This window comes from Phyllostomus discolor, chromosome 2 (assembly GCF_004126475.2).
Source record: "Phyllostomus discolor isolate MPI-MPIP mPhyDis1 chromosome 2, mPhyDis1.pri.v3, whole genome shotgun sequence".
Lineage (NCBI taxonomy): Eukaryota > Metazoa > Chordata > Mammalia > Chiroptera > Phyllostomidae > Phyllostomus > Phyllostomus discolor.
The window spans coordinates 21,866,234-21,884,855 of NC_040904.2; the positions used below are offsets into that span (position 1 = coordinate 21,866,234).

General features: G+C 42.6%; 1 protein-coding gene across 1 annotated transcript in view; it reads left to right on the forward strand.

Moving 5' to 3' along the window:
* The window catches only part of ARHGEF26 (Rho guanine nucleotide exchange factor 26), a 115,056-nt gene that overhangs the window by 14,527 nt on the left and 81,907 nt on the right, over positions 1-18,622 (forward strand). Inside the window, exons 4-5 of the mRNA XM_028504526.2 lie at positions 11,565-11,621; positions 15,098-15,258. Coding sequence (XP_028360327.1) covers positions 11,565-11,621; positions 15,098-15,258 — 218 coding nt within the window. The remainder of the gene's footprint in view (positions 1-11,564; positions 11,622-15,097; positions 15,259-18,622) is intronic.

Here is an 18,622-nt window from a genome sequence, read left to right on the forward strand (position 1 = left end):
CTCTCCACTTTCTCCCATAACCTACTTACAGTCAGGCACACAGCCTGTTGCCTTGACCTTCAGAACAGGGCCGCTCTGCCGCTTCCTCCCTGTCCAGCGCAGGAGTGGATTACCCCGCTTGCTTCCCAGATCACTCCTCTGTCTACCTGTGTCCCTTTTAGTCCCTTCTCCATGTGGCAGCTGTGTAAGTATATTGTTGATCTGTGAGCCTGTTAAAATACACTGAGATACTGTCTCTTCGGTCTAAACCAGCAAGTGATTTCTCTCCACGCAAAGAGTAAAGGTCAAGGCTTTCAAGAGCCTGGGGGTGGGGGCTGTCCCATTCAGCCCCTGGTTGTCTTTCTGGACTCATTGTCTGCTTTTCCATCTGACTCGTTGCTGGTCACACTGATGCTCCCCAAATGCAAGTTGTTCTCTGCCTCAGGGCCTTTGCATTTGCTTCTCCTCAGCTTACAACAGCTCTTCTTCCAGAGAGCCACAAGGCTTTCCCCCTGACACCCCCTCAGCATATCCCATCCTCTCTGTGGCACTTACCCCTCCAACACACTATGGGATCTACTTTTTTGTTTGTTTGTTCATTGTCCATCTACCCCCCTGGAATGAAAGCTGCATGAAGGCAGAGATTTTTGTCCATTTTGTTTCCTGCTATCTCCCTGACACACGACATAGTACCTGACTTGCAGGAGGCATGTAGTAAATGTTCAGCGAACTTACAAAAGAATGTGTAAGTGAGTGAAAAAGGCAGAGACCTAATCCCACAGGTGAACATAACAGAAAGTTACCTAGCAGTAAAAGCAGCCAAGAAGTTTCCCATTTAGGGGCCATTTGGAGGCTATTTCTAATTTTTATTGTAAAAGAATAATTCTTGATGTTTTTTTGCTATAGCCTGGATTTAACAGATGTCTTTGAAATGTTGGGGACCTTGGCATTGGCATAGTTTTGGACTGTGTTAGCCCGTGGCAGGTATTTGCATATTATGAAATCAAATCAAGTGAAAACCTCCTTCCCCATCGGAGTGTCTTTTGGGGACTTGGATGGGTGCATTCAAGAATAATAGCAACCTGTGGGAATACAGTAGAACTAGGTAAAAGGAGGGAAGGCTCAATTATTTTGAGGGGTTCTGAATAACTGTGGGGAAAGGCTCTTTACTGCTGAGCTTTGGATTATGGAAACCATTAGTCGGATTCTTGTTTATGTCCTTTTGACCTTAAGAAGTCCCCTTGTGGCATCTCGTCCCTTAGTCCGATGATGGGGCTGTTTCTCAGGGCCACATCCATACAGCGATTTGGTTTCACAATGACTAGACAAGTCATCACCATCAAAATTACTGGTGAAGCTTCTCTATATGGAACTGATGCTCAGAAATGTGTTTCTCAAATTTTGTTGATTTATCCAGACTACTTACAGCCTGTTGATTTTCTGCACAATTAATCTGCACTCGAATGTCTTGAGGTTATTGTGGTATTTATTATCTGTGCATGTGTTATTGGAGGCAATAAGGCCGATAGAGCCAGAGGACAGCATCTGCCGAAGGAAGTGTTGTTGCCAGGGAAAGGAAATGGCAGATTATTTTCCCCTTTGGTGTGGGAGATAAACTGCCACCCCTCCAACTGCAATAACACACACATTGGAGCGGTTCCCGTTCTGGGTGGCAGGAAACTCTGCTTCGGGCAGTGAGGCACAGAGGAGCATGCCATTGTCTGTGGAACTGAGCCACAGAGTCCTGACACCCACCTGGAGATACCGGGCAAGAGAGCGGTAGTTCTGGGACCTGCCATTGGGTCATAGTGGTATTAGTTTGTTTGTGCACGCAGGTAAATTATTGACCAAATATTTGCAGAGGCCTTACCAGGTGCTCTGCTAGATTCTTTCACTGCCAAAACAGATTATTTTTTTCACAATAACACAAGAATGAATACTGGTTTTCTACCTACTTTATATCTAGGCAGCTGACATTCTGAGATGGTCAATATGGTTCCTCTCTTACTGTTTTTTATGAGGGTCTTGATATTACCTCTCATAATAGAGCCTCTCAAATTTCCCCAAATAGTCGATACATGTGCCTAGGGCTTTGGAAGAGCAGGAACCATATTTCCCTCTGATACGTGGTCAGCATTGTGACTCAGTGACTGTCTGCCTGTTGGCTCTCTTCTTCTCATGAATTGGCTTATTTTTTCTCTTTACTATGTCTGTCTTTTCTCCTGAAAGCTCCTGCATACTCAGAGTTTCTGAGTTCTTGTAACTTAGGCTTGAGGTTACCCAATACCGTCCTACCCCACCTCATACTATCCTTTCGGTTTTTGTATGTAATTACCCTATTCAAATTCTTGAGAGAATCACATCGGATCATATTGGCTCAGCCACTTTCCCTCCGATTAATAGGTCACTTTATTGCCACTTGGCCCAGTGCCTAACTAGCTCTCTTCTGGTCAGCTTTGGCCTCCATGATGCATTATAGTGAGAAATGTGACCGCTCTGGGCTACTTCTTTGGCAGAAGCTGGGCACGGAACAGCTTTCCTTGCAGGAGCCTGTGAGGGTATTAAACGACAAGATGGATATAGATAATGTAAATCTGCACATGGTGGAGCTGACGTGGCGACCATGCGTCAGTGGCCTGACGCAATGAGAGATGCACTTCACCTTGGAGCCCTGTATGTGTGTTTGTGTGTGTGCATGTGCACGAGTGTGTGTGTGTGTGTCTCTTGAACAAAAGCTCAACAGAGCAGAAAATATCTCTAATACATGCAGTCCACTGTGGTATTTTCTGTTTTATCCTTTCTGTTTCATTACATTTAAATAGATGAAGATCATAAATTTATGACTATCCTCTATTAACTAAGAGCATAGAACTTGTAGTTTGAAAGACACTGGTAATCTGACTGCACAATGCATGTGTCTCTCACTGCATCCCGGGGGATGGGGCACGCAAAGCAAGCCCAACACCCACTACCTGCACTGCAGGTCTTCGATGCTGGTTTGGGGGACAATAGAAATGAAATGTCTAAGTGACGTTTTTGAAAGAATGTAGGACATCATGTCAAAATGAGTGACACCAAAGTCAGAGAACCGTTAAGGTCGGGATATTTCTTTCTAGACGGTGTGACCAAAACCTGATGGGCTAGATGGGCAAAAGAATAGGAAATAAAAGCAATAGACGTGTAACATGTGGCTTGAATGAAGTTTGGTATGTAGGGAAACGGAATGCTCACTCTGCGTGTTTCTCAGATCTGCTCCATACAGCGAGATCATTCCTGTCCACTGAAACCGCCACATGCTTTGTAAATCCCACAGGAAACATCCGTTCACTTTATTGCTCATTTTTCCGGAACAGTTTTTGCCCAGGTTAGATTTTTATTGCAAATATAAGAAATTAACTTCAGGGTCAGTGTTGTTCTAAGGAACTCAAGCATTTTGGAGTTGACCATTCCTGCCCACCTGCCGCTCTGCAGAAATAACAAACAAAAATAACACAGCGTTGAACGTCTTGGCATCCCCTTTACAAACCGGTGTTGTCCTCGGCAAGAGGAGCCCCTCAGACCCGCCTGGTCAGCCCCCCCTTGACTCTCGCCTTCACTCTGTGACAATGGCATCCTTCTCCCTGGCCCTGACGTCAGCCCAGGCCGCCTCCTCGCGCTCTCACGCCCGCCCACCTGCCTGTCAGCACTCACTTTCAACACCGCCTCGTAAGCTCTGCTCGGTTTGGGCTTGACTGAAACCTTTCTCTCTCATTCCCTCCCTTTACCTTAGTCACTTTCTTTCTTTCTTTCATCTGCTGTGCTCACCTCTCACTTCTCCAACCCTCCTTGTGGGCAGCAGTCAGGTCTTGTTGGCAGCCGTACCAATTTCAGCTGTCTTCCCATCTTGTTTTATTTTTTTTTTTTTGAGAGAAGACATTGAAACCTATGCTAGTTTTTATTAAAAATGATGCTTTAATTACAAAACCAAGGCATGTTCGTTTTAGAAAAGTCAAAAAGTATCGATAGCAAAAGAGAACAAAATAAAAATTAGGTGACTCCCCTCCCCCATATCAACATTTTGGTATATAACTTTTCAGACCATTTAAAAAATGCGTGCATACAAGTTTTCTTTTGAGCACAAGAAAATTAATAATAAAATAATATTGTCTTGCTATTCATATTTTCCCCTTAGCAGTGTTCTAAATATCTTTTCATGTCATGCAACCTGCTGTTTTGTAACCCACTTTTTTTCTCTTAACAACACTGTGAATGACTTTCTGCATCATTAAACTTTCTTCCACAACAACCTTTTGAAGAGCCTGTATTGTATTTCATCAAGTAGGCAGATATTTGGTTCTTTTAACCAATTCCCCGTTGTTAGTTATTAGTTTGTTCCTAGTTTTTCCACTTTAAAATTCAAAATTCACGGTAGCCATTGCGTATTGTATTAGCCGGGCTGCTGTCCCTGCCTGTGCTGTGCGTGTTCTGAGTTTATTAAAATAGAAGTTGACCAGCACAGTCCAAAAAATTCAAAATATTCAAAATTTAAAGCTGATTAAGTTCTTTAACCCCATTGTTTTTTAATTACAGAGTAATATAGATGCATTCTTCTTATCACAGAATTAAACATTAAAGTACGGACCAAGGTCTGCTTTTATTTTCCTACTGTTCCCAGTCCCCCCCATTGCTGTCCGCTGTTAATATTGGTCTGCCCCTCAGTGTTTTATTAAATATTCCTTTGTAAACGTGCTCATCTTTTATTAAATAATTCTGTAAAATCACCCTTTTCCCCTAAAGTCATTTTCCCTTTCATCCTTTTTATTTTTGTGCCATTAGCTTTTGATGTATTTTTTAACTTCATTTTCTCCTCTTAATGGTCGATAGATGAAGGAGACCATCTCTTGCCCAAGTGGAGGATAGAGAATGAGTACGTTTGGGTCTGGGCTCAGTAGCCCACAGGGGAATGATGGCCAGCTGGTAAGGGCTGCAAGTCAAAGACAGGCATTCCTGTAGTGGGAGAAATGGCAGAACTAAGCAGCAAGTTCGGTCACCAGCCTAACCCACCGACAGCTTTCACTGCAGCAGAAGCAGGAATCCGGTGAGAGATGAGGTTTCTGGGGCATTCAGCCGGATGATCTTGGCTTAGGGGAAGAGTAGCTGCAGATCGCAACTCTGGGAAATTCGGGAGTGTTTAAGAAGGCAGTGTGCTACGGGGTTAAGGGCTCAGCCTTTGAGGACAAGCAGGCAGGCCTGGGTTTGAATCCCAGCTCTGCTCCGTCGTCAGAGCTAATGACTTCACTTGTCTGATTCTCTTACCTTCCTTGCAGAGTTGTTGTGAGGTTTAGAAGTTGCAAGGGTCTGGTGCATGGCATGCATTTGATACGGTAGTTCGGGAAATAATGAAGGATGAACAAGAACTCTGAATCGGGTTGGCTAGAAAGGGGTAGCTAGCTAGCGAGGCTGGCTGCAGTGAGGTAATGCATGCTTACTTCCTAAATTGTACAGAGCACAACAATTTATTTTTGTATGTTTAATTACCTGTCTGTTTGTGGTTTGTAGGCTCAGCCTCGTATCTGTATTGAAATAATCTGAGTTCATTCAGGAATCTTGGCTCTGTCTGCAAAGGGTGACGCAGGCCACAGGGGAGCAAACGCCTCAAGCCCTGGCCTGCCCTCTCGAGGTTGCCATCATTTTAGTAGACCTGAGATTCCCTGGAGGGAGGGCAGGGAGGAGAGCTGAGAGAGGCTTGCTGTTTTCTGAAATCCAAGAACTTCGGTGAGGATTATAGGATTAAGGTCAACCACAGTCAGTAGGGGAGGAGATCAGTGTTTTGAACAAATGGATTGGGAGGTTCCTAGCATGTTACTTGATATGTTTTCAAATTAAGCATATGATTTTATTAAATGGGCCATTATCTTCTACCTCTCATTTTAAAAAAAAGTATTCTATCCGGTTTCCCACCCTCCTTAAAAATACGACCCCGTCTTGACCTTTATCTGATGCTTGGTTCTACAAGTCTCTGGCTTTTGAGATGGGTGTTGTGTGGTGGCTCTTGGCTTGGTGATATCTCAGAACCTTTCTCCTGGACCTGGCGGGGAGAGAGCCTGGGGGGGGGCGGTGCCTGCCACAGAGCACATGACTTCTGGGCCCTGGAAGATTTTTCAGCGTAGGAACTACAAACATACTCTTAAAGAGCTGCTGTTCCCATGCATTTTCCGTGGAAAGACTCGGGCTCATTTATAATTCGGGGAGCATTGGGGTTGTGTGAAGTCTGTAGGGAAGACCTGGGAGAGACTGTGTCCCGTGGTTTAATTTTGCTGTGTGATTCATCCCCTTCCCACGTGAGCTTTTAAGAACAGAAGCTGGTGAGTAGGAAGTGACCAAGGAGCATAAATAACCGGCTGCTTTGCAGCAAGTGGGTAGACTCTGGCAAAGTTATAAAGGTCTTATTAGCTCAGATGGGCAGTCAGTGTACCTTAGTGTTTGATGGAGCCCAAGTGACCTTGGATTGTAAATTTTTGATCTAATGTTTCACTGGTTACATTTCGGACCCTTTTTGGTTGGTCCGTCTTTGAGGACCCTTCTCTCTGGTCTCCCTGGCTGGTGGGGAAAAATAAAAGGAATGCGAGCCCATCTTTTCTAAAAACAATAGCAAGTCTCGGTGGGCCTGAGAACTTACCCTAGGACCCTGGTTAACCAAGAGTCCGGTGTTATTAATTTTGGCTCTCTTCACACAGTCTGCTGGTTCCTGCAGATAGGCTTTGCGTAAGTGGCCGTGTTGGGCCTCTGTTTGGGCCGTAGTGAACTTGGCTCGTCCCTGTTCCAGCCAGTGGGGTAAAGGCCAGGGAATGCCGCACAAAGTCTGTGGATTTCCTGACACATCCTGTGAAGGCGCCCGTGACTTGCCGGGTGTAGGAGAGTCAGCTGAGAAAGTCAGACTCGCAAGCTGTCAAAAGGAAGACTGGCATGCATTTTAGATCAAGTATCTAGTAATTCACTGCTGGGTCTACAGGGGGTTACTGTTTTCTAACTTTCAAAGACTGGGGTCTAACTAGACATACATGGAGTATCTCGTACTGTTCTTTACCAGTTTCAGCTAAGTGTTACTTCCTGTCTCATCTGGACATGGAACATAGATCAGTCACGAAGATCGTGGGTGAAGAATTTCAATACCTATACAGCAGTAAAAATCTAGTTATAACTTTGAAACTATTATAATATTACTGAGTTCTCTGCATTTGCTATCTTGATGAGCCACACACATATATTCATACTTTTTTAACTCAGGTCAGAATTGTGGTCTTGAGCTATAATTCTGTTGTTTTATATGAATTCATTTTTATCCACTTAAAACGTTGAAGATATTGACATGCATTCATGTTTTCTCCCTGGAGTCTTGAGTCTGCCATGGCAAGACTGAAACAGTCTTGTGTGTTGCTCAGAGCCCAAAATTGAATTCGGTTCTTCGTGTTTCATTAAACTACTTTCGCTATTCTACTTACTGATGACATAGTTGAATAAAGAAATTAAACTGGGATGAGACAGTGAGGAATAAGGAAGTTCTAGCGAGGTCAGAAGAGACCTTAGGAGGAATGCTGCCTTGACCAAGTGGTTCTGTTTGTACTCAGCCAGAGCTACCAATACAAAATATATGTGCTAAAAAAAGGAGCCTGGACAATTTTAATTCTTCATGTAGATGACAAAACAGCAATCAGCTCTAGAAGCGTGTATATATTTTTTTTTCTTTTCTACACATGGAAACAAGGGGAACACTTGAAAAAAAATGCTATGAACACAATATTTTAGATTCTTTTAGCAAAAATTTGCAAACTGCAAAAAGCATGTAAGTTTTAAATTGTAGGTAGAAACATATCTTTTACCTCATTTTTTTAAATACAAGAAAAACCTGGGCCGCCTAGTGATTTTCCTTTTGTTCACTCATGAGGCCACCGTTTTTGAATTAGAAAATGTCCAGAGGTAGTTTCTGTTAAACACTTGACACATTCTCTTTTTTCCTTCCTGGTTCCTTTCTGGTTGCTATTCGCTCCTGTTTTTTATTCTTCTCTTAATTTTCTCTCTTCTGCCTTTTTGAGCCTGTGTGGGATCCTCTTTTTATATCACCCTTTCCCCCTCTTTCTCTGGTTTAATTTCTCTGAACTCCAAAGTCTCTGCAGTCATCTTGCCTGCTCTTGACCTTCTACCTGTAGGCACCTGCTCTCAGGCACTACTTAATTCAGAGTTGCATGGGGAAGGAGTTCTCAGGTGGACAAAACGATCCTTCTCGGCTGTGGCAGAGGAACCTGTCCGGCTGGCCTGGGAGGGTGCGGAGGGGCTGAGACGAAGGCCAGGCCCTGGAGCAGCGAGCGGCGTGGCCGCCAGCCAGGAGGAACTGGCGTGTCATCATCCCCCAGAGCAAAAGTTCATGCTCCCCGAGCGTATTGCACTTCAGGTTTCTTAGGACCCAATAATGTTTTCTGCAATTTGTTTTTCTGTGACAGTAGTTTTGTACAGGCTGCTGGTTTCTTACTGATGAGTTTTTGGTTAAAGGAATATTTCATCATTTTTTATTAGTATTAAGGAAAGATGTCATTCTGTATGTTAGTACCTTGCCCTTTTCAAAATGACCTTCTCCTCCCCGTCGAAAGCAACTACTTTAGATGGGGATCTTTTTGTTTTGTTTTGTTTTTGTTTTGTTTTTATGATCAGATGAAGTACTCTTCATCCCGCAGCAAACTCGCCGTCACCTGTCTAGGTCTCTCAGCCCACGTTGTATTCTCTTCCCCTTAAGATTTCCGGGTCTGAACTCATTAGTAGCTTTGGATGCAGATGGCAGTGGTGTGGAAATGCTTGCTGATGACCTCACCTGCGGAGACTGTGGGCACGGAGCCTGGATATCCATCTGCCCGGACTCTGTGTCAGGCAGGAAATCCTGTGAAATTCTTGTTCAGGGTTAACCTGAAGTGGGAGAAGCTCTGAACAGTTTCCTTCTGACCAGTCTTCCCCCCTTACTCGTTTGTGTGAAGGAGCATTTTTAGTCATGCATTCTTGCTGACAGGCTGACCCGGGGTCGGGGTGATGGGTAAAGCTAAGAACATTCCATGATATGGATGGATGAAATAAAACACATGGAGACTTGGTACAGAGAGCTGGCATGAGAAGGAGTCTCCCCCAAGCCTACCAATGTCATAGAGGGCAGGGGAAGGGGATCCCTAACCCATGGGATATCATGATAAAGAGCGTGAGCCCTGGGGTTGGACAGGCATGGATGCAGATTCTAGCTTTGCTGCCTACTTAGTATGTGATCTTGGATCATCAACCTCAGGTGTGATCCTCATCTGTGAAATGGGGACAAGAATGGTATCAACTTTCTAGAGATTTTATGAGGATTCTGTGAGAAAACAGGTGTGAAATGTTCGGCACGTTTCCTGGCATATAGTAAATGTTCAGTCAGTGATGGCTCGTCTTAATACTGCTTCAGGGCTCTATTCTTATACTGCTTTCTAACTTTTCCAAAAATTACGTTGAGAGCACAGCGTAGGGGAACTTTGCACAGCCGTCTGCACACTGGGGTATTCGTGGACTTCATGAACAACACTATGCCAGGTGGACAGGAATCGAGGGAAGCCTGCCATTCCCCAGGTCTTCAACCTTCAGTTACTCCCCTTCCTAAAACGGAGGCTGCATCTGCAGTTAAAAGGTTACTCCAGGTCTTTTTTCCAGCCTCCCCTTTCACAATGTTCTTTTGCCATGTCTTAAAAAAGATTGTATTTATTTATTTTTAGAGAGAGGGGACAGGAGGAAGAAAGACAGGGAGAGAAACATCGATTAGTTGCCTCTTGCATGCCCCCATCCTGGGACTTGGCCCAGGCACATGCCTTGACTGGGAATCGAACCAGTGACTTTTTTGATGATGCCCAACCCCCTGCACCACACCAGTCAGGGCTGCCCTTTGATGTTTTAGTAAAGACAGGCATCTCTATTGCCCATTTAACTCTCGCTATGGTGTGTTGCCCAAAGGTGTCAGAGACCACTGGGGCACAAAATAAAAGGGGGTCACCGTAGCACAGTTTCAGTGAAGTCTCCTTTAATTAAGCCACCATAACCCACCCACCCCCATCTTTCTAAGAGTTGCCTTCTCAGGAACATTTTATTCTTAAGGCTTAATTCACTAAACTTGGAAGTCATTATGTTGTTTTGATCATAGGTTATTAAGAATATTTGTGGTGGTTGTATAGTCTGTGAGAATCTCTTATCCTCAAAGCTCAATAGTCACAGGGAATTTCAGAAAATTATATTTAAGAACATATTTTTGCTTCCAAGTATACTAGTAGGGCTAATAAGATACCCTAAGACACAGAATTATATTACATTAGGAAATTTGGGAGGGCAAAATTGACATAGAAATGTGATTTCAAGGAGAAAGAAGAATAGTATAAAAGCACCAACTGCTAAGGGAAGCTTATTTATTTTTAAATGGATGGTGGTAGATATCAGATCATTATGGTTTTTACACTCCATCAAATGCATTTAAAAGACCCTGGTAGCACACATTTAAAATGTCTGGGTTGACAATTAGCAGGAAAATACATCTTTAAAGTTGTTTTACTTGGGATGAAAATCTGAGATGTGGACTTAAAAACAGGTCTAGGAAAACGTGGTGTTAAAAAAAAATCTACGAATGGCAGGAAACCTGGGTTTGAAGACCTTTCTAGTTTCTTGCTGTTCATAATGAACACCAGGAGGGGAGCACTATGCTTTTTCTTGCTGCTCTTCTTTCTCCTAAGGGCAGGATTTCATCGGGAGGTATTTTTACGTATGCCTTATCTTTTGCTAAATTAATCTTCGTCTGGAAAACGTGAATGTCTTTCACATGCGAGAGTGAGTGTCAGGTGAAGAGGCACCAGGTCCTGCCCTCCCAGAGTTCAGAGTTCGGAGTTCAGAGTTATGACAGGAACTGCAGCAATCAAATAAAAATGCATGGTAATTGAGATAGCAATTACACTGACCCCACTAATGATACAATTGTGGTACTCCAAGTGTGGTGCTGATATGCTTGGTTCTCGTAGGCACCGTTGCTTCTCCGAATCAGGGCAACGTCCTTATGTATCCGAACTAACTGTGCTGAAAAGACTGCTGAAATTGGGACAGAGGGGACTTTGTTTTCCTCTTTGATTTGGGTTTTTCTGAAGAGCATTGGTATTTCTTGGAATCTTTATGAAAAATGGTGTTAACATTACTCTTTCATTTTATGATCCTGGACAGTAAACTCTCAGGGCAGTGGCTTCATTTCTTTATTATGAGATTTCTGCACTTGCGATTTGGGAGATTAATTCGAGAAATATTCTAGGAATGTCCAGAACTAAGATGAGCACAGACCAACTCGGCCTGGTAGGATAGTTCTACACAGTGGTCAGTTCTTCAATGTGGAACTACGCTCATTTATTAATGTGACTCAACATTGAGGGGCATCTGAGACCCCCAAATTAACATGTCTTGTATTCAACATTTTTCATAAATTTAACTTATTTATGAATTGCAGAGCATTATGCCTTACATAATAAAGAGATTGTCAAATAGAATAATTTCAAAACTCTTTTTCCCCCCAGGTGAAAAGAAATGGCTTGTCTCAGGCAGTCAGCCAGGAGGAACGAAAGAGGCAGGAGGTATGTTTTCTGTGAGTAGGTGCGTTAGCGATCTGAAGCACACGTGTGCTTTACCCACTGTGTGCGCTTACTCGAGTGTTTTCCTGTGCAAATGTAAAAAATGAATACGTGTGTGAAAAGGATAAAATGAGTTTGTTACAAAAAACATATGTTATCACTGTCAAATAAAAGTACACATAAGCCTCCAGAAAAGAAAAAATTTAAAATATTCCAACGTTTACCTAAATAGCAAAGCACCTGGTTCACGTATTTAAACTGGAAGAAACATGTTGAAAAAATGAAACAGACATTCTGCCCTGGAACTGAAAAAGGCTGTTAGTGGGAAGGCTGGTGAAGTCTGGATAAGGTACATACACCTGTAGGCAGAATGTGACGTACCCGGTTACACACTGTACCCAGGTGAGGTGAAGCTGGGGGCAGGAAAACACAGGAACTCTGAACCCTCCTTGAGAGACTGTGGAAATCTAAAATTATATCAAAATAAACCTTTACTTAATAAAAAATAAAACATAACAATGGGGTTTCAAAACTTGAAGTTTAAATAACTGCAGTTTAAGAAAGTTGCTCAATATGATAATATTGTGAAATTAAAGCATTTTGCTGTCTTATGCATATTATTATGTACAGACATACAGACATATATATTATATACACACATACACAAGTTTGTATGTATACATGCATATAAATTAAATCCACAAAGGTTATGAGGTATCCTTTTCTTACTTCATTGGCATGGAATAATACAAAAATATGAGGGTACATTATAGTGCCATTTTTTTACGTTTAAATAAAATGAATAGTATTTCACATTGGTATACCTGTCACTGAGAATTAGCAAATGTATTACATTTATCATTTTTCTTCATATTTTTAAAATTATTTATTTTTAGAGAGAGGGGAAAGGAGGGAGAAAGAGAGGGAGAAAAACATTAATGCATGGTTGCCTCTTGCATGCCTCCAACCAAGGTCCAGGCCCACAACCCAGGCATGTGCCCTGACTGGGAATTGAACCAGTAACCTTTTGGTTTGTAGTATGGTGCCCAGCCCACTGAGCCAGCCAGTCAGGGTTCTTCATGTTTTTTAAAGTAAAGAAAATAAGACTTTCAATAAAGTCCTATATTCTCTTTCTCAGTACTCTTCCCCTGTTCTTAACCCCAGAGTGAACTGTAGTTATAAATTAATATATATCTGTCCAATCCATATTATTTAAATCATGTATTAGGTATACTTATATACATATAACTGTATGTTAAAATGTAGATAAATGATATGATTCTGGACATATTTTTAGTTACCTTTTACATTGAACATTGTTTTTAAGATTTATCTATGTTAATGCATATTAATCTAGATTATTCATTCAGACTACTATATAATATTCCATTCTATAAATACCACCTTTTTAAAATCTGTTCTCCAAATAATGGACAGTAGGTGATATTTTTTTTTCCTTTTTTGTTAACATTGTGGCGTAAACAATGTTTCTCTCTCTTTGTGGACAAACTCAGGAGCTTCTCCAGAGACCTCATTACATTTGAACATTTCTGCTCTTTTAAACTTTTTCTATTTGAAGCTTTTTTATTTCCCTTATATTTTGAAAATGTTTATTCAGATTTGTGATATAAAAAAGTAATGACAGCAAAATATTTTACTTTATGGTTTCTTTTTGTTCCTATATAGCTATTTTTAGCAGGTGTAACCTGACTTGCTTTTAAGTAGTTGAGGGATTTTTGGAAATTATTACATTAAACCTATTAATTAAAGTGCCACTTATTCATCTTTTCTTATGATCTATTCTGTGTTGTTCATTATATCTTTTAGTTCAAATCTTAGTATTTTAGGTTTGATTGTAAAAGCCTTTATTTTTGAAAATATTTTAAGTCATTCCAAGTCACCACGTCCATCAATAACTTGAAATCCATTATTTTTGGCTAGAAAGTGACAATTTTCTTTTGTGTGCATTACATTTCTGGAGTATAATTGTACTGACTGATGATTGTGTAGTAGAAATACACGAGATACAGTTTAAGTGAGATTCCGAATGGTCTTACTCTTTGGTTTTTAGAATGTTAAATCACTTAAATCCCTGAGCACAACCAAGGCTAGACTAACACATTCAAGTAAGACTCTCCTAAAAGCTTAGAGATGCTAAAATGGGAGGTGCACATTGAGATTAGCACCACTGATCTGGCTCACAACTGCGGCCCGCCCACCCGCAGCTGGGCACCCACCTGCCTCGCCTGCTCTGCTCCCACCCGGACTTAGTAGCGGCACCGGGAGTCGTGGGAAGAATCTTCTGAGCCAAGGGCTTGTAGGGAGGAGCCCTGGAGGACGAGGTGATGATGGCAGAGTTACTAGGGAGGTCTCCAGGAAGGATATGAATCTCAGGCCTGCAAGGAAGTTCACCACCCCTCCCTGAGGAGGAATTTTCCCTGTGTTGCCTTTCTTGGAGGATCTGAAGTTGATTCTGTTACGGGGCTAGACGAATTCCTTACATAGCGCATTGGTGTTCATCCACCTGTGGGTTGGCATTTCATCATCGATGAGCGCTTATCAGGAAAACCACTGTGTGCCTGACACCAAGAGTTTCTGCAGAGGGTCCTTCGCTCCTTCTTGAGACACTGACAAGAGCAGGGATGGTGGTGTGTTGAACAAACAGAATTACTTTCAATTTGTTTATATGAAAGAATTCCTGTGGCTGGTAAGAGCCTTTTGAGGGAAGGTACAGGCAACTCTCTTATTACACCCCGAATATTTGCTATTATCGACCGCAGATTACTCAGATGAAAACATAGGGAGAGAAAGGGCCTATGGAGCTGGAGTGAAGGGATGTATTTGTGAGACGTGTTCTCCAAACCCTCAGTGATGACTGCAAATCCATACTGTCCCAGAGAAGCATGCTTTGAAAGCAGGGCCGGAGGAGTTGGCCCCCAAGATTGATTAATGTCACACTGGGATTTTGTCACATGCCCTAGCTCTCGAACATAGATCCTCCCACTTGGCAAAGTATAACCTCCGGATGCAATCTTAAGCCATCCAAATGATTCCATTTTTTCATGTTTACACTAAGGGCATTGGCTTTATATAAGGAGAGTAGTTTGGCGATGCAGTTTTCTTAATGCTTACCTTTTTGTACTTTCCTTTTTTAATTTTTTAAAAATTTTATTTGTTTATTAAAAAGAGAGAAAGGGGAGGAGAAAGAGAGGGAGAGAAATATCAGTGTGTGGTTGCCTCTCCCATGCCCCTTACTGGGGATCTGGCCTGCAACCCAGGCAAGTGCCCTGACTTGACTCCCCAGAAGAGTCAAACCAGCAACCCTTTGGTTCACAGGCCAGCACTCAGTCCACTGAGCCACACTACCCAGCACTATACTTTTCAAGATATTATGTCATCCACATAGCAGAATTATGGGAGCTATACTTAGCTCTTCAATTAATAGAATTAACAATACATTTATCTTTCCTCCTTACCAGGCTATCTTTGAAGTTATATCCTCAGAACATTCATATTTGCTCAGCTTGGAGATCTTGATACGAATGTTTAAAAATTCTAAAGAACTGAGTGATACAATGACGAAAACAGAGAGTCACCATCTCTTCTCCAATATTACGGACGTCTGCGAGGCAAGCAAAAAGTAAGTGCCCTTCGGTTCGCCTTCAGCTGTGCCAGGACACCATTTACTAACGAACACCTGTGCTTTCTCAGAAGGAAGACATTCAGAGGCATGAAATCTCTCACTCACTCATCATTGTACCATGCAAATGCAAAAATTTTTTTTGTTAACGTTTTCATATTCTTGTCTCTGTTCATATATTTGTTATTTTTTCATATAAATACTATTTTTGAAATGCAGTTTTAGCAATCATAGTGATTTCTGTAGGTTTTCCATATTTAATGTTTCACAAGTGCTGTCAGGCGAGTTTTCATGATCCTCTTTAACGAGTGCAGGAGCTCAGCTGGTGCACCAGCCGTGAGCTTTTGGGTCCTTCCTAGCGAACCGCACAGCCTGTACTGCAGTACTGTGCCAGAAGCATGCTGAAGTGAACTGTGGGAGGTTGCTATTTTGGGAGGTCACAAAGGATTGAATATTGGCAGTTTTATGTGTTAGATCGAAGGTGGGTTTACTATAGAACTAATGAAGCTTAAGCTTCAAGGCTTCTTACTTATAAGGGCACCTTTTAAATATTTGCTCTGTGCCCAATTTTTTTGTAAATAGAAGGCCTTCAAACTGTACAGTCTTCAGCGCGCACAAAAACTGGCTCTGTCCCTGGTGTGAGAATTCCTTATGAATCTGGACATTGCTCTTGTGTCACTCCGGGGCGGAGCCAAGCAGACGGCGGTGATGCCGCGCTCATGTGTGTTTGCCAGCTCCATTGCTATGTGCAGGTGCATTTTCTCTCTGAGCTACAAGATTGAACGTCCCTGCTGCACCAATCAGCATGGGAGTTGAGGCGCCCTCAGAGGGATGGAGTTAGTGGTCAGATCACTGAGGTCTTCAAGTATTTCATGATGGTGGCACAACTTCAGAAGCCAATATCTGGCACGAGAAAAGATCCTGGCAATCTTGTGATTGATGTGAGTACTTAAAATAAATGTTGGGAAGAGCCCCCGGGCCCGAGGGAACAGTGGGCCTGTGGTGGTGGTGGCCTGTGCCACAGCTTGGAAGTCTTCTTTCAGAAGCTGGGTTGTTGCTTGTGATCAACTCATCCGTCCTTTGGTACCAGTTTTGGCAGTTTTGGTAAGAGAAATGAAGATTTCTTTTCTCCTTCAGTGAAGAGGGCAAAACAAGAGCTTTTACATGGTGTCCCTGTTCAAAAGGTATTTAGACTTCAAAGTGAGTCTCTTTTGTTTTAACTTGTACTTCGGTTGAATGGAAACAAAGCTCAGAGTTAGCTACATCACTATAAAGAATTATTACTGTTTTGATTACTGTAAGTTGTAAGCCACAATTTTAATTAGAGTATGTTTTCTGCAAACCCTGACGGCGTGTTTTTATTCCACTGTGGAATTGAGTTTGGAATCATGTGGCTGTCAGTCAATGTCTTGCAGTGTGTAAATGACCCAGGGAAAGCTTTTAGTAACTTCCAGTTGTGGAATGACAATGGTCCTTCTTGCCCTGAGGATGTTGCAGGTCCCCGAGTCTCTGGGCCTTGACAGCCCACCTGTGGCCAGGGTGGTCCGGGAGGAGCCGGGGCTCCCACACTCGTCTGTCCTCTAGGTGACTGTTGAGCAGGTTGCTGCCACTTCGATCGTTTCTCATCGGTAAAAGGCAGATTGAAAAATCCATCACTGGCTAACCCTGAAATTAGTCATTTCACTTAAGTTACAGATTTAAATTTAATTATTAATTTCAATCACTAACAAAATTGAAATCATTTATGATTTTATTAAAAATGTTTCATTTCTATGGAGGCTTACAGGAATGGGTTATTCTGGACTTTTTTTTTTTAATTAAAAGCAAAACTCAGAAATTTCTGAGCCTCCATTAAAGATAAAGAAAAATATTCTCTCCTTTACATTCATGTTTTGTTTTTCTTACTTGAAATTCAGTGCTATAATTTGGATAGCTGCCTATGTGATACTTGATGGGCGTTATAGTTCAACTAGAACCTGCTTCTTCGTGATAATCCTGTCTGTTTCATAATAACATAGTACATGAGTTTATTTAATTCAATTTGAAAACCCATTTATGTGTCTGAAACACTCAGATAGAGCCTTTCAAAAATTCAAAGTGCTCAGAATGTTTGCAAACATTTGTACATAATGCCCGTTTGTTGACTTTCCAGCGTTTGGTCTCCAAGAGTGACTCTCAAGTGGTAACTGTTTAGTGTGTTGCCCACGAAAACGTCCCCAGTCCTAAGATAACGTAAACAGAATCTTGAATAAAACACATGGCCAGTGTCTGAGTCAGGCATCGTGGATTAAACATGGCTTTGTTAAGTGTGGCATAATCAAGACTGTCTTTGCAGTTTTCCTTTCACCTCGTGAGAAATTGTAGCTCTGGGTGATACGATACTCAGTGTAGGCTGAGGTTAGTACATGCTCAACATTCAGTTTACCAGGGTGGCATCGGGCTTCTTCATGGTGGTTCACAGTCTTCACTGCCCCTAAATCACAGGAAAGAGCCCGTTCATGGAAGATGGTGTTATTTGAAAACAGGCAGGAATAAGGTCATTCCTATTCTGACAGTGTGGGTGTTCGTTAGTGACATGTCCCACTGAGTACTTTCCTTCTTTACAAAGAATTGTTCATTTCAGCTAACATTTGATGGAACTTTCTATTCTGCAAAGTGCCCGGGGTCTGGAGCACTTCAGCTGGTGGCATCTGCCCGGTGTCTGTCTGTTGGTCCCCAGGAACCAGTGGAACCTCCACAGTGTGTGTGCAGAGGCGTCCTACCGCAGGGCGCTTCTCCTGAAATGGGAAGGGTTGGTTCTGGCTGGAGGTTAGGGGCCTGGTGGGAATCAAAGCTGAGGAAGGCGAAGCCCTGTGCGTGCCCTGCTGAGGCATTTTCACTTTCCTGAGGGCTGCATGGAGACGTTGAGCCGTTAAGCAGGAGACGGAAGTGGCGGCCTGGGAGGTGACTGTACGGTCTTTGCCTTGGAGGGGATGGGAGGATGGTGAAAGATTTGAGGCCATTCTAGTAACACAGCCAGAGGTTTGGGGGACCTGAGAGGGGGCTGAAAAGAGAAGACCTAAGGGATATTTAAGCCCAGGATCTTGAGGAGCTGGTGAGAAAGAGGGAGGAGTTGTGTCTGCCTGCCAGGTTTCTCTCTGCTTAACTGTGGATGGTGGTAGTACTGGCCAGGATGGAAGAGGAACAGGTTGGGGCTTAGTGAGGGAGATAAGGAATTCAAATGTGGCAGGTTGGAAGTGATTGTGAAGCCTCAGGGGAAGCTGTTTAGTCAAGGAGCAAAACAGATTAGAAGCAGAGAAAAATGTTGGTAGAGATGTAGATCTGAGTCCTAGGGGTGGTTCTCAACACTGCGGTTTAAACGGGA